The sequence below is a fragment of the Maylandia zebra genome, linkage group LG14 (genome assembly GCF_041146795.1).
Source record: "Maylandia zebra isolate NMK-2024a linkage group LG14, Mzebra_GT3a, whole genome shotgun sequence".
In the NCBI taxonomy this organism is placed as follows: Eukaryota; Metazoa; Chordata; class Actinopteri; order Cichliformes; family Cichlidae; genus Maylandia; species Maylandia zebra.
In genome coordinates this window covers 32,841,789-32,862,746 of record NC_135180.1, presented here as the reverse complement: position 1 = coordinate 32,862,746, position 20,958 = coordinate 32,841,789, and the positions used below count along the sequence as shown (strand labels likewise).

At 38.3% G+C, this 20,958-nt stretch overlaps 2 protein-coding genes across 3 annotated transcripts in view; both read right to left on the bottom strand.

Annotated features, from left to right (window-relative positions):
* gab2 (GRB2-associated binding protein 2) overlaps nucleotides 1–8,473 on the bottom strand; it is a 36,622-nt gene extending 28,149 nt beyond the window's left edge. For both annotated transcript variants that reach the window (XM_014410107.4, XM_024805035.2), the window contains exon 1: nucleotides 8,122–8,473. In XM_014410107.4, coding sequence (XP_014265593.1) covers nucleotides 8,122–8,193 — 72 coding nt within the window. In that variant the 5' untranslated portion in view covers nucleotides 8,194–8,473. The remainder of the gene's footprint in view (nucleotides 1–8,121) is intronic.
* A 639-nt stretch (nucleotides 8,474–9,112) lies between these two features.
* On the bottom strand, nucleotides 9,113–14,678 carry nars2 (asparaginyl-tRNA synthetase 2, mitochondrial). The gene is made up of 14 exons (XM_004560520.3): nucleotides 14,333–14,678; nucleotides 13,304–13,413; nucleotides 13,080–13,200; nucleotides 12,841–12,981; nucleotides 12,672–12,752; nucleotides 12,462–12,556; nucleotides 12,109–12,241; nucleotides 11,538–11,636; nucleotides 11,391–11,428; nucleotides 11,227–11,293; nucleotides 10,980–11,117; nucleotides 10,762–10,859; nucleotides 9,420–9,446; nucleotides 9,113–9,331 (listed from the first exon to the last, which is right to left on the bottom strand). The coding sequence occupies exons 1-14, from the start codon at nucleotides 14,492–14,494 to the stop codon at nucleotides 9,187–9,189; spliced, it is 1,455 nt and encodes a 484-aa protein (XP_004560577.2). The 5' UTR covers nucleotides 14,495–14,678; the 3' UTR covers nucleotides 9,113–9,186.
* Nucleotides 14,679–20,958: the final 6,280 nt, after the last annotated feature.

The window sequence follows — 20,958 nt, the reverse complement described above, 5'->3', positions numbered from 1 at the left end:
GCATTAGAGCACTCCTGCAATTTAAATCAAACCACTCATGTTTCCCAATAGTCAAAACACTAGCCTTGGAAGGACAGCAGCTGGAATACATAACACATAAAGATAAGGCCTAAACATGCCCATAAATTCTCGTAAGTTAATAAAAGGTCAGAGGTGAGCTAGAGACTGCAAATACAGACTAGGTCCTCTGAACACAACTTCATATGCAGAGTAGAGCCTCGTACCTTTGAGCTTTCATAACATTTTAGCAAATAGGATTCCAAATACCACGCCATCACATCACTATGACAGACAGCCTCATCGCACAGGTGTGACGATGATCAAGAGGGATGCAACATTTGGTACCTACTGCTCTCATTCACTCGCTTTACGGGGGCGATGATCTGCAAAATCTGCAACACAGCCTTTGAAAAACAACCTCTAAAAAGCTCTCTGTAGATATAATCAGCCTCAATTGATGGTTGAACAGTTGCATCATTATGAAAATGAGTAATCGCTCGCCATGTCTCCGTATCAGAAAAAGGCTGGGCTTATTTAGATGAGCCCACCCTGACAGTTTAACTAACGAGAAGCATTATCTTTAATCAGAACTCTTTGTGTTGCTTCCTCTGCCATCTGCGTCAGCTTGTACACGTCTACGCGAATGTGCTGTGAACATCTCCTGATCTTTCTAATTCCTTGCAAGGTGGTTTTATATATCTTATATATAGTGAATTAGACGTCTCTGGAATGGAAGTGGTCCTGTGAGCAGAAACATTTCCATACAAGGAGAAAATCTGACCACAGTGAGGTTTTTGTTGGAGAATCACTCAAATGGATTCGCAAGCTACATGTCTATGAGGTCATGTGCATCACTGAAGTCAGCCACCGACATTTTTGTCAAGGTCTTACTGAAAGTTTTGTGCAACACAATATAGATGTATTTTTTTGTTTGTTTTGTTTGAGAATAAGATGATCAAAAAAATTAGCATTTTAATTTCATGATGCTGCTTTTTAATGACCAACAATTTTTCTTTCTTTTTTTTTTACAAGTTTTACAAGTTCTTCTATTATTTTTATGTGCTCAGTTTTCATGGTCCTTGTGCCTTAATGGTAAGAATTTCTTTTTTGTATGAATCAAAAATATACAGCCACTTTGCCGTGTTGCTATAATTCGTGGTGTGAAATAGCGTTTGTATTTTTAAATTTGGGAGAAATAACCTTTAAGACTGGACAAAACCTGAATATGAACTTTACTTAAGGCAGCAGACAGATGATTTGCAAAATACTATTAATTAAGCTATAATTTAAAAAGACACCAATGTAGTACATTTAATAAGTGGCGCATTTAATGACCATTTTACAACTTAAAATGAATAAATGTAGTTGTTAAATTAGATTTACAAGGCACTAATTCCCAACATCCCGGTTAACTTTACATTAAAACTTTACATCCCCAATATTACACAGAGAAAATCAACGAGTCCCTCTGAGCAAGCACAACATGACTGTGGGGAGAAAAGTTTCCTCTCACATGAAGAGACCTCCAGCAGAGCCAGACCCAGAGAGGTGGCCCTCTGCCTGGACCAGTTGGGAAAGTGAAGAAAGAAAAGAAAAGCACAGAGAGATGAAAACAGACAAAAATAAAATAAACACTTGGCAGGTTTCTGGGTCCAGCAACAGCAAATCAGGGACAGACCTGATCCAGAGCTATCAATGACTGTATTAAAAGACATATATTATTTAAAGATAGGTGCTAAATACTTAACATTTGCTTTATCATCTTGACTTTTTTTGTGCCAGAAATAATCATGGTGAAGATCCCTAAAGAAATCATGTGGTTACAGTTGCTCCAGTAACAGACTGAACAGAATTACATAATACAACATATTAAAAAGTCACAAAAATAATAATAATAATAAATAACAATAATATTCAAGAAATTAAATATATATATAGAAAACTGTAAAACTGTTATTTTCACTGTAGATGATGTGCAAAAGGGTGTAACTATTGCACTGTGCACTGTGCATTAGATGGAGACGTTGTACAGGGAGATAGCTACTGGCAGGAATGATTTCCTGTGTCGTTTAGTGGTGCATTTAGGTAATCTCAGCCTCTCACTGAACATGCTCCTGTGACTGGACAGCACGTCATAGAGTCGTAATGGACGTCATATCATTATCCACGTTGTCTTTTGCCTAAGCATGAACAAGAAACGGAACCCGTGGGAACCAAAAACGTGTTTTCAGCAACACTGACATAACAAATACATACAATTTCTGAATTTTTCAACAAAATGCCCAAGTAAAGATACTAAGAGGAGATATTCAGAATTAACTGCCCCATCAAAAACAAAACAGAACAAGCTCAGGGAGGGGGTATCGACCAAGCCTCCAGATTCCAAGATCTCAATCCAGTCGAGCGTCAGCTAATGCACCTGAACAGGCCCAAACTGTGGAAGCCCCAAAACATAACCAGCAGTCAATGTCCCTGCGCCAGACACCACAGGGTATTCCCAGGAGACACATGTCCATGTCTCAACTGATTAAAGCTCTTTTGGCAGCATGAAGGAGAGCTAGAAAATATTAGGCATCAGGTTTTAATGTTAGCTCTGTGGTGTAGTGTCCTAGAAGTCTATGTTTATACACTGGTTACAAACATTACTCATTAGTTTATTCTTATCTAAACTCAGTTGTTGGAAATTTCAGTTCCTATAACTAGCATGCAATGACTCATCCATGTCTAGATGTTCGTATGACAGAAATGCCTAAGTGAGGTGCGAATGTAGCGATGATGAAGTAAAAGCTTGGATTAGAAAAAGCTTAAGCTTAATTGATTTATTCAAATATTAATATTTTGTCTTTCTGTCTTTAACTCTTTTAGCATGTGACTTAGAATGATGTGAAAATCATCTATTATTAAAAAAGCATTGTTATCAATAAAACGTGTTAAACTCCCCCATACAAGTAGCCAGAATTAGAACACGTGATCTTATCATAAATATTAGACAAAACACTTGTTTTTTTCCAGTGTATTACAATGTCCTCAAGAAAAATATTTACCAATGCCATATACAGAAACATATGCGTGCTTGTCACTGTTTTCATTATGACTGCCACAACCACCTGCACCACAACCTCAACCAAAAGTCACTTTGTTTTTCAAACTCCTACAAAGTACTGCCCAAAGGCAATGAGATTCAAATAAAACAGAGACACAACAGCCTGTGTTTTGGCATATTTAAAGCATTTACTACACTTATATTTCATAGTATAAACACATTAACAACCCCTACAAAACTTTCTTAACTGGTAAAAGTTTGGCCAGTGCCCTCCCACCTGTTTTTTCCACACATGGGTGCATTCCTCGAAGCTCATTCGAACTATCAACCACACTAATTTCTCGAAGATATTTAATATTGAAATTTCAGTGAACGACACCTTTAAGATCCCACAGTTTGATGAACATCCAAAGAAGTGTGACAATATGAAAAACAAGCTGCTGTTATTAAAAAAAACAAAAAAACAACCACCTACTTATTTGCTTGCTGACTCAAATGTATGCTAGAAATACACATTTTCCCATCCTACCTTAATCTCAGTGTGTGGTATTGATAATCAGATCATTTCACTGAATGTTAAAAATATGCTAACTTGTGGGCGTAACTTGAATTATACTTAGATGTATGCCTCCGTTTGCAGGTGACAACAGCATGACAGCTCACTTGCTTCAGGAGGACGATCTAATGATAGTCATATGACATCTAAGTTTGAACTAAACGTGTGATTTGTGTCAATTATTCTACATTTGGATTTAATCAGTACAGAAACTAGATTCCTCTAAATGGAGAAAAAACTCCACACGTGGGTGAACATGAAACTAACCAGCATAAAGTTTATGCATGCACAACTTGCAGATGACGTCAGTGCATTTTTTTCCTAGACTGCTTTTACCACTTGGGTCAAAAATGAAAACAGAATAACCACGAGAGTTGTTTCGGTCAACTGTTTATAATCAAAGTTGTTGTAGTCTGACTCATTTTTATTTGAACCATTATATTAAACCATGTGCGCTTTCTTAAATGTCATCAAAAAAGCATAAACGATCTCACTGTTAGTCCAAATCACAAAAGAAAAAAGAAAAAAATCAATAGGCTCCAATTTCCTTCAGAAGGACACTATTTTGAGCTCGGCTCTTAAGGCTTTCATAAATGGAAACGCATTTATGTACGACTCACCAATTTAATTACTATTCCTGTCATGGGACTTTTTGCAATACTTCCTGTAGGTACCATCCAAAGGAAGTCTGGCATCTGCTATTGGTAGAATTACATTCTACGAGTTCATGGCAAAGCAGAGTATGGCATAAGAAAGTTTCAAATCAGACCATGAAAATATAAATATATATTTATAATCTGCATTCACTTCATTTAATGGACTGCCAATGAAAGAACACCAGACAAAATATATAATAGAACAATCAGTATAACCCACCAAGCAAAACTAAAAATAATGAACAGATTATAAAGCAACAACAAAACAAAACAAAAATCACAGGTCAAACACAAGAATTCTTTTAAGTGAACATATCTAATGATTTTAGCAAAAAAAAAATAAAAAATCATTAGATATCAATAGTGTCACTTAAAGCCACCCCAGTGTTGTGGGGGAAAAGGCCCACAGATGAGATGGAACAAGGAAAATGTCTGGAGTGCTGGTTGTCTGTCAAAGCAGGAACTGGGAGGTGTTTGGAGTTGACCTCTAAGGGCAAGGACTTCCCAAAGCCCCTCTGCAAAACAACAGCAGACCCGGCAGCTGACAGTGGGACACAGGCTGCTGCTCTGCTATGCCTGCCTTTAAACCTCACCGACTCCCCTCATCTCTCTTCCTCTCTTCTGCAGCGTGCCATCCACAAGGGAAAAAGTGCACAGCCTTTTAAAAGGGCAAGCGGGAGAAAGAAGACGCAAAAGATATCACCTTGCCGATATGATCTGTCTGGAATGTAGCAGCGCTTTACTGTATTTGAACAAACACGTCTGTGATGTCAGATACAACAACGGACAGATGGGGAGAGTTTAGCAAACAGCAGCTTGATCAGCCAGAGAGCAAGAAAGACAGTTTTTAATGTATGCAGTGTGAGTCACACTGTGCGTGATTAATATAGACAACTTATCACGACACATGTCAATACTGAAAGTATCTATTTAGGAAGAAATAGATTTTCTCTTCTTAAATCTTTTTATGACTTGTTATCTTATGTGCAGCACTTTGTGATTCTGTCTTGAAAGGTGCTATATAAATAAAAATGTATTTATTTAAGAAACTAATGAGGAAGAAGCCAAAGAAGATTTTTTTTCCTTCTTTACAACAAGCCAAGAAAAACTAGTGCAAACTTTAGTGTTATTATTTGCAATGTATTGATTTTGTAATGGGAAGATTGTTTAGTACACAGCAGCGGCACGTAGAAGATTGTTTGCAGCTTCATACAGCAGACATGATTAAGCTCGCTGTCTGACCACGAGTGATGAGTAAAAATTACCTCAGCCGAACTATGCAAGAGGAACTGGGAACACACTGGATTCGTCAGTTGTTTTCATGTTCTTTCTGCTTATTCTGGACGTTGTTCAAAAAAAACAGCTGGGCCACTCCCACCCCCAGCATTAAAACACTGCCCACCTCTGGAACCTCAATCAGCGCCAAAGAGGAGATAAACTCCAACCAAGTGATTTACATTTAGACCATGACTTTTTTTGGTGGGAAAGAAGTGAAAATTAACCACACGTCTGCAAAGCCACTGTCACATGTTTGAGAGGGGCTGCATTTGTGAAGTGAGGAGCTGTTGTACAGTAAGTCTTACTGTAGTGATTCACATATACAATTAGAAAACCTTAAACTATGACTAGTCATTACATTGCATAAACATGCTGTCTCCTGTCTTCTCCACTAGTTGCATCCATGCTTTAACTGGCAGTGTTTTGCTTTGCACATGATTTGCATGTTGGGCCTGCAGTGGTAGTACCAGTTTTTACTCTCGCCCTACACTCGAGCAGATTCTACCCTGCACTAAATGAGCTATGTGGCATATTTTCAGAAATCATCTGTGGAAGGTCGCGGGAGACAATAAATACAATGACCAACTATTTCATCAGCTAACTACTGATTAACAAACACGGGCCTCAGCTGGTTTGGGAAGGGCACGGTGGTACAAATGGTTGAATATTGACAGGGAAGTTGTTATTAAGGATTAAGATATATTTTCATAAATAATCCCCTCTGATTGGCACGACTGAACTGAACATTTTAACATAAAACATGGCAGTTACAGCTCCAAAACAACACATTCCTTTCACCTCTTCTACTGACCGATCAAAGTTGCTACCACGTTCTCAAGCACAGCACACCTCCAGGAATGTCTGGAGTATTGTATCTGAAAATATCCCGCTACATTCACGTAATTGCATCAGATGACAGCAATACTGGTAAATAAATGGCCCTGATTGTCCATATAGCCTGACTTTAAGTGGAAGGAATGTCAGATGGACAGATGATCGCATTCACAAGTCTGCCTGTTCTGGACACTCCATCTCATGACTCTGTTTTCTGGCTGAAACAGTGTTTGTGTAGTTGTTTATAGGTTATTTTTCAGGGTGAGAAGCAGTGTGAGAAGGGCTCCGAGGCTGCTCCCTGCGTTCTTGCTTGCAGTCCATTATGTGGGCTCTATCTTGCCTTGAGAGGTTTTTTTTCTCTCTCTCTCTGGTTGTTTATATAGTACTGTAACCAAGCAAATTTTTTCCTCTGTAGTATTGCAGCTGCCTTTCCATACTGTCCATGGTGGTCTCTGTGTAAACATTAGCCAGCTTTAAGTGGAAGACAATGACTAAATGACCGGACAGCATCTGAAGACATTCAAGGATGGATTTCCAGATGAAACAGAGAGATGACATCATGGCAAAATCAGCTAGCAGGAACACGGAGAGGCCTGGTAACGCTACACCATACAAAAACAGTGGACAGCTGTATTTATAGGAGATTGTCTCATGGCTCTATCTGCCTTCATAAATCCTATTATCTGATTTGTAGCCATTCCCCTGCCTAGCATCCAGCAAGAGACCAGCAGCTTTGGCTTATATAGACTTATCAAAGCACTCAAGTGTTGTGACATTAGTTGACTTGGCTAGGATGAAAACTGGTCACATCAGTTGTTGATTAGACATTACCTCATCATATTTGGATAAAACCAAACGACAGTTTGCGTGCATCTCAGCTCTTTAGACAAAATTATAGACAGCTGTCATCTATTGCACAGGCTTACCTCCATGTTATTATCATACATCCCAGCGGGTGGCCTTTCATGTAAAATCTGCTGTCATTTCATGTTTTTAGTGGACTCCACATCAAAATTAGGACTATAAGACTAAAGCACAATTTCTAACACCATTTTTTACTAAATGATGTTAGTTTTCTAAAATATTGCAAATTGTCTGCCGTTTACAATACAGAAGCAGTTAAGTGAGGGTTTAATATCAAGTGGACCTTGATGGGATGGTTCAATAAATCCTGCATATAATCAATAATGTAGTGCTCAGTATCCTCTTGTTTTAGTTTGTCTATAGATGCGCGCGCACACACACACACACACACACACACACACACACACACACACACACACACAACTGTACAGTCAGAAAGAGTGAAAAGATCACAGGAAACACAGAATACTGTCTCATCTGTGGGACATGAAGGTTTTAAAACTTTGCCCCTTTACACGCTCTGTATTCACTGTTCTGCCTTCAAGATCAGTAATCATTACAAACATTAGTTTGTTCACTGTGCAATCGGATTAAACCCAGGGACCTTTGAAAACCTTTTTGTATTTATTATCATGTTTTGTTGTTTTATATTAGTCGTTTCTTTTATTATGAGGGCGTGATGCTGTAAACTGTCTTCATGAGATCTTTACGAGTTAGAAAAAGGATGCACCGGCTACAAGTAAACTATACGAGTTTGACAGCAGTTAATATCAAATGACATGAACACAAAGAGTCACTTTGGCAGAGTGAGAAAGCAGACAAATCGGGTAACTTCTGTACCGATCAAACTTCTAAACGCAGACAAACTAAACGGAAGTGCATTCACTTACATATCTTCTGAGTTTTTTCTCCGGTGGTGATTTTCTCAGCCAGCCTTGGAAGATTATTTCTCCGCCGCTCATGTTTGTCAGTGTCTGCTGCTTCTTCTCGCTCTGAAACTGCGGTTTGCCACTAGTACATGATGGCTCCTTAGGGCTTGCCTGTTCAAAGTGCTGTCGGGGTTTGGCTCTCCCTGCTGCTGTCTGCTCCCCCCATTTGATAAAAATCAAAGTAGTGATGGTCGCAGATTTAGACAGTCGCTCCCAATGGTACCGTGTAAAACAAGAGGCGTGCAAAACGGTGCGATTCTGCTTTTAGGCAATTACGCACGACCGGCTGACGAAGAGCCGCCGCCAAACTCAACTGATGCAGGGTGAGGAAGTATCATAGGGTGTCTGCAGTTTGTTTTCCTTAGATACCACGCCCACCGTGAATAGAGGGATGGGCTGCACTGGGATGAACAGGATGGGGGAAGATCTGCTACTAAACAGCTCCCCAAGCGACTCCGGATAAAACAATATCAATTTGTCTCTAACACAACGAGCAGATCTAGAAGCGATTTTCTGTTATTTCAAACCCCGTACATTATTTTTCTCTAAATAATTAAAAATAAAAAAAGTTGTATGAGCCCATAATGTGATCCAAGTATAGTTCGATATTATGAAAGACAGAAGGCAGTTTCTTAACTTTCTGCGTTTTGGAAAAACAGATAATATGGATTCAGGTAACAAATTTAACTTGGCAAAAAAAATTGGCATTTTCACACTAGTTGAAATGGGAAAAGGCACCATCTGGTGGGAAGTTAACATCTTGCTCTTAAAACCAACCTTGTTGGAAAAGTGAACCAGAAAATTAAAAGTAACCAGGTAATGCTTCCCTAGGAAGTATTGCTCATGTCATCAAGTATTCCTTGAAAACTAAAATGTATCAATTCAAATTCTGGCAATGAGCAATTCCCATTATAGAGGCAAACACAGAAATAAAAAAAAAATTAAAACAATCCTGAATATTACATTTATTTAATGTTTTCAAGACATACATAACTTTAACACATCCAAAATGCTTGAATTGTTTTTTCACAGAAGACAAGAATGAGAAAATCTTGGGAAAGGAACGACATCTTTTATGTTGTCGACACCAAGAATGCATTGCAAATATCGCTCAAATCCCAGTCCAAAGCCGCCATGAGGGACAGAGCCAAAACGCCTCAAGTCCAGATACCTGCAAAATTCACAAGTGTTTTTAGACTTCTTTTAATGTCCATTAAAATATCATAAATATACAGACGTTTTTACTATTATTACTTTACCAGCTATAGACGTCTTCTAATCCAGCCCTGGAAAAAAGTGCAATAATTGACATGAGATCAAGTTCTACAATAAATGCATGATTTCAATGGTTTTGTCCACTGCTGCATGAAAGTGCCACACAAATGCTCCGTATTTTGCACAGTACAATATATTCTTTTTTGTTTACAAACATCTAAATTCCTTTATATAAATTACAAGAGATGTGATTAAAAAGTTACAAGACTCCACCCATAAAAATAGAAAAACAATCATTTATGTAAAGCTGTCTGAACTCACCCATCAAGGTCACCTTCTTGTTAAACTCTGGACCACTTGCAGTACTGCTTCTAATTTCATATTGCTCCCTAGATGGCCTGTTCTGACCACCTGCGCACCCGAATTTCCAACATGAACCTTAAACTTGTGCAAACATCAACTTCCGTGACACAACATTTATGTCAAGGATCCTCATTTGTAATGGTAGCTAGATCTCTGGGTAAGACCCAGCGACCCACAGGAGATTTTAGTGGATGTGCATGCAGTGTCGATGTCTGAAGATGATCTATTAGGTCAGGAGTGCGAGAGCAGGCAAGGTGTTTTTTGATTTATTCCTTTATTTTAATTCATGTGCGAGCTGAATTCCTCCCCCAGGGTCAGAATAGCAATGCAGAGTTCTACAGTAACATCCTGAGATATCTGAGAGAGGAAATCCAGCTAAAATTACTTCAACTTCAATGCCATAATGTACCTTCACATAGTGCAATGAAACATTTTGTTTGGCCACAGAAACGCAGGTGCAGCGATATTCTTGCCAGATTTGCCCCTCTGCAACTTTGTTCTCTTCCCAAAAATGAAATTCAAGTTAAAAGGTCACCATTTTACCATATCAGAGGAGATCCAGCATGCATAAGTATAAAGGGACTGAACACAGACACAACCTTGGACAGGAGATCAATCAAATTTAGATCAGGTATGGTATCTTGATTTTTATGGGCAGAGTCATATAACTTTATGATCAAACTTCAGAAATAGCATCCCTTAAAAGTTTCCTTTCAGTGTAATATATTTAATGGGCAGTGAGGTAAAACACTAAGCCATGCAAAGTAGATGCTAACCCATCTAGTCTGATACAACAAGATGTGTCAGAGACAAGGGGGGGGGGGGGTACAGAGCATTTTCTTTATTTTAATCAGCCTCCGCAAGACTTAAACTGCACCAGCTGGCCCGGAGTCTCACAGGCAGGATTATGACTGCTCTGAATGCATTCAGGAAAAATTCTAAAGCAATTGAGGATAAATTGAAAAATGTAGTCGAAATCTTTTGGCATAAGCCTTCCTATACTCGTGGAGTATGAATTCTTACTCTTCCAGCCGAGCACTCAGCAGATTCAGCCTCTCCTCTCTTAGGGAGCCCCCACAGAGCTCTCCAACTCCTGGCACAAGAAGGTCCACTGCAGCTGCCTGCACAACAGTCAAAATCAGCTCAGATATGCAAATTACTGAAATACCCTAACTGACAAAGAAGGAAATGAGAGGTTAGATCATTCATTCACCCTGTTATACAGTATAACTGACTCTTACTGTACGCTCAGGATGATCCTGGTTGTCTCTTGCATAAAAAGGCTTCAGATCATAAGGATAATCAGTGACAAAGACTGGAATGTTGCCACAGTGTTTCACCAGGTACTTCTCGTGTTCTGTCTTAAGGTCACAGCCCCACTGTAGAAAAGAAGAGCCGTGTGGAATAAACTTGTTGTTAGCAAGCAGAGTGTAGAGGAAGAGATCTAGTTTGCAATATCAACATAAAAATGTAATCATTGCCACTCACATCTGTTGGGAAGGCAAATCTCTCTGAACTGCGGCGCAGAATGTCTATAGCTTCTCTGTAGGTAATCCTTAGAAAAGACACCAAATATTCCTTCAACTTTTGTCTCCATATTATTTATGTCATCCACTTTTTAAATGTGATATACAGAAAAGGAATAGACTTACACAGGAAAGCTATTCTTTATCATAGCATCTACAGTGTCCTTGAGATATATGAATGCAAGAGGAAACACATAAGTTGAGCTAATAATGAAGTCAGACAGAGTAATGGCTGGAGCCAGGTTATGTCCCCAAGTGTCCTTCAGGACTTACCCTGTGCCCAGGAGTCACATGCTTGTGAAACAAATCCACATCCTCCACACAGTGAGCCAATACATGCTCTGTGGCAAATCTGAACATGTCCTCCATAACCTAAGGAGCAGGCCAAGTTTAATAATTAAAGCTTTCCCAGGCAACTGTGCACAAGGGCAACTTTAAAAGTCACATGGGGAATTTGCAAAATTTGAAGTTCAGTACACAGAAATTATATGATGACATCAGTTCAGTTTATTTTAGATGCTTTTCTAATCTTACTGATCACACAGAACACTTAATACTACAAGCCACAATTAACCACACATGCATACAGCGGTTTATTTTGTACCATTTCAACACTTTATTTACCTCAAATTACAACCACTAACCTAGCAAGCATGGCTTTAGACTTTGGCCTAATATGTGAATTTGAAAGAAGGGAAGCCGAATTAATCTATAACCAGTACAGAAATATGTAGTATAGAATAAAAAGTTAACAGGCTTAAACATGTTATTCAATGTCCTGTTTGACTGACAAATAGCATTTTGTATCTGAGGTCGAATACAGATCAAATATGACATAGCTAACCTTAGTGAGATCCTCTAAGGACTGTGTGAAGGAGATCTCTGCCTCTACCATGTAAAACTCAGCCAGGTGGCGTCTGCTTTGGGAGTTCTCTGCACGGAAAGTTGGCCCAAATGTATAGACTTTAGAAAAAGCCCTAGAAGAGTACGAGTTATAAGTAGAAACATACTTTAGTGTACATAGCTGAATACAACTGATATGAATATGTAAGCTTTAGAATGTGCAGAAATTGATAAAGTAAAATGAAAGTAAAAAAACAATACGATTAAGCACTTAACATCCAATAGTTATCTGACAACAACGTAAAGTAAGTTGATTTCTCCTGTAATTTGTCAACTTTCTGTAGTTTACCTCACCCTGACACCACTTCCAAATGAAGTTGTCCAGACACGGTCAAGTAGGCTGGTACAGAGAAAAAGTTCTCTCCATCTGCATAATCTGGGCCTGATGGCTGTGTTAAAAGCGGGGATTTCAAGTTTTCAAACAGTGTCATAAATCTGCTCAGACTAAAGCACGGGGCTTTAACTTAAAAAAAAACAGAGCTGTTAGTGTGTTTAGATGCTCACCTCCACCTGAAAGAGCTCCCCTGCCCCTTCGCAGTCATTTGAGGTGATGATTGGAGTGTTAATCTCTACAAAGCCATTGTCCTGGAGGAAAAAAAGGTAAACAATAAAAAAAATTAAAAAAAACTCTTGCTCCTCATTTTTTATGAAACTCCTCCACTGATGTTCTCACCTTGAAATATGAGTGAATTGCTGCAGTGGCCTCACTTCGTATCCTCAACAGGGAGCTAAAAGCATTTGTTCTGCACCTGAGATGAGGAAATTGGCGAATATACTCAAGGCCATGTCGCTCTTTGATTTTAAAGGGAAAGTCCTTAAAAAGAAGAATATAAAACAAAATACAATAAAACTGTGATTCCTATAGCAACCATATAAACAGTTACAAAATGTGTATGAGAAATTTGTTCTTACCACAGGGTTGCATTCTCCAACTACATTGATTTGCTTAGCATCAAGTTCAACTGGTTGTTTTTGGTGTGGACTTTTCTTAAGAATGCCCGTGACTTCAACAGCACTACCAAATGTGAGCAACCTAAATTTGTGAGAAAAACAAAGAATATTCTAAGCATGCACTTTTCATGTCAGAAACTCTGTGGCAAAGGATTGTCTATAGGGAGTAATGCCAAAATGCTTACGGATCACTCAGCTCTGAACTTGCGACAACTTGCAATGACTGCAAGGAGCTCCCATCATTCACATGGAGAAAGACATTGGCTTTCTGAGCTCTAACCGAGCGAACCCATCCCTAAAACAAAGACACAGAACAAACTACACTCAGCTATTCCATCTGGTAAAACAAAATGTGCACATTTTGCATACATAATCAGGATGTTGGTCATTTGAGAACTCACTGCTTGTTCTTTCTCAACATGGCACATAAATGCATAGAATGTGGTACGATATTATTTGAAAGTAAGTGAGAAAGTGCAGCATTAGGCATTAGGGTATGGGTGTTGTGATGTACTGGTACTAACAATAACCATGATCATTTCAAATGGAATTCTGAGATTATCAAATTGAATAATGAATTAATAATATTGCACTTAAGCAGATTATTTGTGGATTTTGTTTACATCCGATATTTGGAAGTGACCTTGGGCAACATATTGTAAAAAGAAAACCCTCTATGAATGTGTGAGTGGTCAATAAAACTAGAAAGATGCTACAAAAACGCAGCTCGTTTATGTTTATACAGTTATTTTTATGGACTCTTTCTCTCCACCTAATAATACACTTGTTTTGAGTGTAACTTAGAGGCAAAACAAGATGTTTTACTACAGTCGCATAGCGGCATAGTGAAAATATGATAATGTGGTGATGTAACAGATTTTCAGCTAGTGATGGCTGGGAGTCAGCAAAAAAATATTTAGGATTAGCAGTGGTTAACTTTCACAAATACCAGTTTTGTTTGTCGCTACTTAACTTCCACGCATGCACCCAGGCAAATTAGCATAAAGTGGTTTTTACAAAAATTGTTATTTATTTACTACCTACAAGTTTCAGCAGAATTTGCATAAGGGTGAAGTTTGTTTAGCAGATTCTTAGCAATCACATATAACAAGCCACCATTGTTGTGAGTTAAATGAGCTTGAGTTCCTGCGGCAGGGTTGATCGCACAAATAAGCGCAGTTACCAGAAAATACTAACCAATAAACATAACTTACCTGAACTTTGATGTTAGATCCCAATTCTGCCCCAGACAGCGCTTGGGACACTCTTAGTTTAGTTGGTGTATTCTTACAATAATGTCTAATACCTGCCGCTATTCCCCGAGATACTGAGGTGGCTGATGCAAAAGAAAGGACTTTAGCTGCCGACTGCAACATTGTGACAAATGCTGTTGTTTCAGATGCAGAACCTGCTAAAAGCACAACATGCTACTATCACAATCTGAAGACTCAGAAGACAATATATTTAACAGGTGTATTAGATGCACCGCATTTTGTCTGGAGTTGACTTTCAGATTTCACGCTGTCTGAGACTGAATGCAACGCTTCCTGTTTAGGTCATTCGCCATTCGTCCAATCCAGTCACGTGGTTTATTAAACTCCAATCACGTTTCTGTTTCTTGCTGCAGGGAGTTGTAGTGTTATTTAAAGACGAACGTATAAAAAAATTACTCAGGAGGGTTGGAATTATTATTTTTCCACAGACATTGTATTAACATTGGATTATTTTAAATTAACAGTATAATCTACATTGTTTAGTCGTATTTATTTATTTATTTATTTTCTAACAGGGGGAACCATAAAACATGAAAATACTATACACTGTTCAAAGCTTTGTAAGAAGCTTTGCTGCAATGCCCCTCTTACTCCCCATATGAGTAATGACAGTGCGTAGATGGATTTTGTGATCTTGGATGTATTAACGTGTCAAATCTCCCATTACCAGTAAAAATAAAAAGAAGGGAAAAAAATCTCTCTTCAGGTAGATTGGTAGAAGATTTCACGCAAAGGTCAGTCAACCCCGCTAACTTCCAAAATATCCAAAACATTTTCGGCTGTGAAGCGAACACATGTGGAGTGAGTCAGGAGTGTAATGAAGCAAGCCGAACAGCTATCACAGCCACGTGGAAATGTTCTTTAATCTTTCGTGATGTATCTGCCGTCAGTGTGGGGTTCATTTGCGCGTAAACCTCGTTAATTCAATACCCACAACGACACTGGGTCTCTTCCCACCATTTGCTGCTGGAGTAAATCAGATCACGCCAGCAATATAATAAGATGCCATGGACTATTATTCACCTGGTCTCGCCTGTCAGCTTTGGAGCCCCTGACCAGAGCCGGGTGTCTCCACCTCCGGCTGCTTATGACACATCATCATTAAAGTCAACATGATGCATTTGAAACGTTAGCAAGGTCATTGATATTAATTATCTCCAGCCTGGATGGAGCAGTTATGTCCATGGCCTTATTTTAACAGGAAGCAGAACAATTCTATTTTTTGATTAATTGACAAAAAACATAAAATGCTTCCTTTTTCTGTCATTTTTGGCATCTGGGTTTGAAAACCCGCCACTTTCAATACACCAAAATGAACTGTATGTATCCTCCTGTCAGAATAATGAACTAGTCTCCGTTTAGTTTAATGTCGCGCAATATCTTACTCTACCACAAGGTAGTGCTGTAGCTCTATGATATTTCTTCTCCCTTTAAAAATCCCCACCTAGTGTAGATTTATTCATTTACCCCCGAGTTGCTTCCAATATATTATTCATTTGAAGCTCCGAGGCCTACTGAAATGAAAGCAAGCTGGCATTGTTATGTTCTCTCTGCAGTTCTACCAACCACAATGCAAAGGACCTGCTGGCTTTGGTTGGCAGCGGATAGTCCAGCGCACAGTCAGTTCACGTTGCATCCAAAACTGTTTTCTCCGCATCAACAGGAACAGCGAGGTTGCAGTGCCCACAGTGCATAGCTCTGATTGATTTGAATTTTTTTCCGTGACAACTTGCACGTGGGAGAGATACTTGATGGGGTGTCGCATTTTTTATTTCCACAGATTCTCATCCTCCCACAAGAACCACAAAACAATATATGCACGAAACTAGGTAAACACAGTAGGGGTATGACTTTAAAACTGTTGCATAACTACGGGAAAAAAAATAAGAAGAAAAGGGGAGAAAAAAAGCAAAGTAAAACGCTATTCCTTCTATAACAAGAAAAGAATTAAATAGTTCTCCCTGTTAGAACTGTAGCTCCCTCTTCTTTTAGCCTCTACAGGTAGGAGAGTTGTTTGGCAGCGGTCTGACAACTGCAATAGAGCTTAACAACTTGTTAAAATCAATACAAGATTAGTCAGCAAAACAAAGGATTTTGCTGTAAAAGCTTTGATCTCAGGAGGATCACTGAACTTGGAGGGCAAGTGCATCCCTATTGACAGCCTCCCCATGCCCCCTTTCACCAGCCTTCAGCTGCCCCTCCAAATATTCTGCATTCTCAAAAGGAAGGATGCATTGATTTTATGTAACATGGGTCGTTAAGTGCTGATTAGACCATTATAGTGATGTGATTTCAGGGAATGGGTTTTGGTGACAGGCAGCCAAACACAAATCAAAAGGAACTAACAACCCTTACTAAAAGAGATTTGGGCTGCTGCACTGCTTTACCTATGACTTACTACTACAATACTCTGTTTGTGTGGGTTTATATGTAATGTGCCAGTTTGAGCAATCTCCAACTGAGCGAAAATGCCGAAGTAAACTGCTCAAGATATTCACTCTGAAAATGATACTAACCATCACAGATAGATCATTTTTTCTTTGTAAAATAAAAATGGTGTATTTGTCCTTGTGCTTAGATAGTCCATCGATTATTCCTTTAAAACAAAAAATTCGGACAAACTCTTTATACTATTTTATAAAGCAAAAATGCAATGGCTGCTGGTTCTCAATGCTCAATATTTTTGCAAATATTGTATATATTTTGATAGAAATATACACTATTAACAATATTATTTACACTGTTTAAGATTTTCCATCTAATTTGCTTGTAAAGTAACATTTATGAGCATCTTTTGAAACCTGTGTCTAGAAAATTCTGCAAAGAAAAGGAAACATAAAGACTATCTGACATCATGTTAGGCTTTCCCTCTCAAAGTGGAATAAATTAATCATTGTAGGAAAAATAACTGCAATTGTTACTGTGGGGTTGTCCCCTGTCAGACCAACCACGATGATTACATTCATCCTTTTCTGTTTTTACTCAGTGTGTACTTTGTGTTAAATGTGTTCCATACAGGGTCTGTTTTTTTTCTCGCGAGCTACATCAAAGACAACTTTAATGGCAATCACCTTGTGAACACTGTGTTTTATAAAGTTCTTGCTAACTTGTTTAAAAAAAAAAAACGCTCTTCTGGGTCAAATTTGACAGGTTCCTGTGGAGCTACGCATCTTGCCCTGCTCAGAAGTCTCCTTATAATTCACTCCCTGGCTCAAGGTTGGCAAGGAAGAGCAATAAAGTTGCTTCTCTGATTGCACTATTTTTCTCATACTGTGCCTCACAATGTGTCACAGGATTTCTGCATTGCTTTTTATGATATATTGTAGCAGAGAACCATCAAGTCAGTTCATGGTCAATAAGTTTACTTTTTGGAAGCAACAATCCTATGGATAAGAGGGTGGTGACTACTGTGTGCCAAGTTTCTAAATGTGGCTTCAAAATTTACATATATTCTAATATAGAATGTTTTAATTTTGAAGTGAGAGGAAATCCCCCCTCGTGTACAGAGGAGACAGTATCACAGACAAAAAAGTTGGACCATTTACAATACAGCTTTAAACTTAAACAGTGTCTTTAACAATTTGTCATTTCAACCCTTTCTTTTCTTTCACTGGAAGCAGTCAAAGACCAGGCACTCTTGAGATAGTTAAGAATAGATGATGAAAAATAGAAAAGCAGAGGGGTAATATCACAGTATTGTTACATATTACACATAGGCCACAGTCAAATGAAACAATTCATTCTCATCCGCTTCACAGCAGCATCACATGTCGGTTTTGGCTTTATGAGGACATAGTGTGGGCTCTGCTTCATTTCCCCAGGTTCCTTAATTTAACTTTGCAAGAGCTGGACGCAGCTCCCTTATCCTCATTTACAGGATAATTTGCAGAAATCATCCTAAATGGTAACTCTTAATTGTGATGCAGGAATTCTAGTTTTATCTATGTAACACCACAGGATTTATTTTCTTAACTTGTTGGGGGTGTAGCTTGAGAATGCCTGTCTAGGGATACTCACATAGCACATCAGTGGGATGTTTTTATAATCCGCTGCTAAACCCAATGTCTTTCAGGATATTCAGCTCTTCAGGATATTTTACTGTTATAAAATGCAGCTACGTTGCTGCTGTGGCCAGTTATTCACTTCTCCATAGCACAAGGAAAGAAAAAGAAAAAAGAAGATTTTTGCCAAATTCTGTTCTCCACTACTTTTTCAGCACACATATGTCCTATTTTAAGAATACAAGCTAAATAGTTAACACAGTTAACAGCAAACCACATATGAGCAGTGAAAATAGCTCTTTTCAGCTTGTGTGGGAACATTACTCAGCAGTAGCATAAACATGTCCTTCCCCTACTGATATATTTCATTTACCTTACAGGGGATGAAATCTGGTTTCATTTCTGTGAGCAAAACATTATTCCTTTATATAATAAAAATAACTTATTAGCTTTGTAAAAAAAATCATGTAATTTGAGTTGTGAGGCTTCAGCTGGTCCGGGGCAACACCGTCTATTCTGTAGGCAAGAATTTTCGAGACATGTGCATTTAATCACAAAGGTCAGAGTGCTGAAGTAAATGGTGTGATACCCCTGGGGCAGTTGTGTGTCTTTGCCAAGGGCAGTTTTGAAAAGTCAGTTCTGCAGTGTTATAATGTTCTCCTACGTTATAACACTTCCGCTCACGCCGGCACACATCCATCTGTCCTTGTTGTGCCCTACTGTCCTGCTCAGGTGATCTGAAATTAAATATATTTTATTATAACACATAAGCCAGCAGCCTTATTTTCTTTGAATTTCATACATATGCAACCATGTGAGCAAATGCTCTGTCAGCATATAGCAGCATAAATCTAAGCCTAATTATGTTATTTTATCCAGACACAGCAACTAACCTCTAATTAGCCAAACAATAAATGGTAATGTCTTGCTCTTCCATGTGGCCATTTGAGTTAAACTCAGTGCAGTAAAATGGATATGCAGCATTTCTATTTTTCAGTCACTTATATACACAATGGCCTAAGACCACGTGCTATTAATTATAAAACAGTTAACATTTACCAAAATTTGGCATCTTTTCACATCTACATTAAAGAGAAAGTTTAAATTTTGTAAAATAGAATGACAAAGAAGCGTACTTAAATACACAGAGAGGAAAAAGCAAACAAATATATTTTTTAATAGCATCTCTGCTGCACCACAACACTGTCCTCCAGATGCCTCTGATTTGTGCATCTGATTTATTCATGCAGTCAATTCCAATTCAAGCACCTTTGTTGTAGAGCAACAGAAACAGTGGAAAATCATCACTTTTTATTTGATAAGACAAAACAATGCAATGTAAGCTGGGAGTTGGGACTGTAGCTGCACACCTCCTGAAACATTATGTCATGATGAAAGGAGCTGGTATTGTGTATATTCAGCAAACACTGTTTTCTGGAAAGTCTCTTTCTGTGGCAAATTCTACTTTTTGAAGTAAACCTTTTTGTGAATCTGTTCCTCTATTTCCCAATATATTTCTCATTTCCTCTCAGTGACAGGCATTAAATACAGGAAGTGATTTTTTTTCATTAAAATTAAGTTTTGATAGTTTTTGACAGCATCACTTATCCCACGAAAAGTAAAGAGATATTTTTATTGAACTATTATTGTTTTTCTTCACAGCTGATTAACTGGAGACAAAATCTATGTCTATGTATTTATATCTGGTTGATATTTTTCAGCGACATTTTATTAAAGTAAATATGTTATTTATGTTTACACATGTTGTTTAGTAGCTACAGTGATGATAGTGATGGAAACTGAAGGAATACAAAGCTGCTCCGATAAGCGGTCTCTAAAAACTCCACATAGAAACATAAAAACTGTGCTTCCGTGCGTGTGTGTTTGTGTATTTGTCCGAGTGTGTGTGTGGCCTTTCTGTTTCAAATCTAAACAGTGTTGAGTATACCACACACAGGCATCCTTCAAAATATTTCAAAAAGATCTTTCAAAAAGAAAGCGATTGGAAATCCTGAGGTTAAAAACATTTTTCCCCTGACAGAAATAGTAATATTGTTTTCATTCTTTTTCCCTGCAAAATGGTTGCGTGTATGGTCTGTGTGCGGCTGTGGAAGGGGCTCAGCAATTTTACACGATCTACATTTTAAGAAAAGTCGATAGAAAAAAAATATGAAAGAGAACAAGACTGTCTAATTTCCACAACCTTAAAGTTGGACTGGCAGGCTTTTTTGTGTGGTAAATGAAATGAGAGGCCTGGTGTCACACAATTCAAATGCACAACGTGGAAATAAATCTCCCAAGGCTGATCTACATAATAGTATTCGTAATGGGCCCAACAAATCTGTAACCAAAACAATTCTGTCAGGCTGACTTCAGGCTTTATATTTCAGACAGCAATGCACACAATCCTACTTTCAAAAACAAACATAGGAAACAAAACATCTGATTTCTGCGTGTTGCTATTTTTGTTCTTTTTAATAAGAGAGGCATCATTTGCTGAGAACCTCCATTGTCCTGTGGAAAGTGCAAAACAATTTCTACGAATCACTATCTCTAATATTTAAC

Coding starts and splice junctions, on each gene's coding strand:
- nars2 (XM_004560520.3), bottom strand. CDS start 14,494: ATGTTGCAGTCGGCAGCTAAAGTCCTTTCTTTTGCATCAGCCACCTCA. Junction 12,753..12,840: donor CAATTCACTCATATTTCAAG/GTGAGAACATCA, acceptor TTTTTCCTCCAG/GACAATGGCTTTGTAGAGAT. Junction 12,557..12,671: donor GGGAGCTCTTTCAGGTGGAG/GTGAGCATCTAA, acceptor CTTTTAACACAG/CCATCAGGCCCAGATTATGC.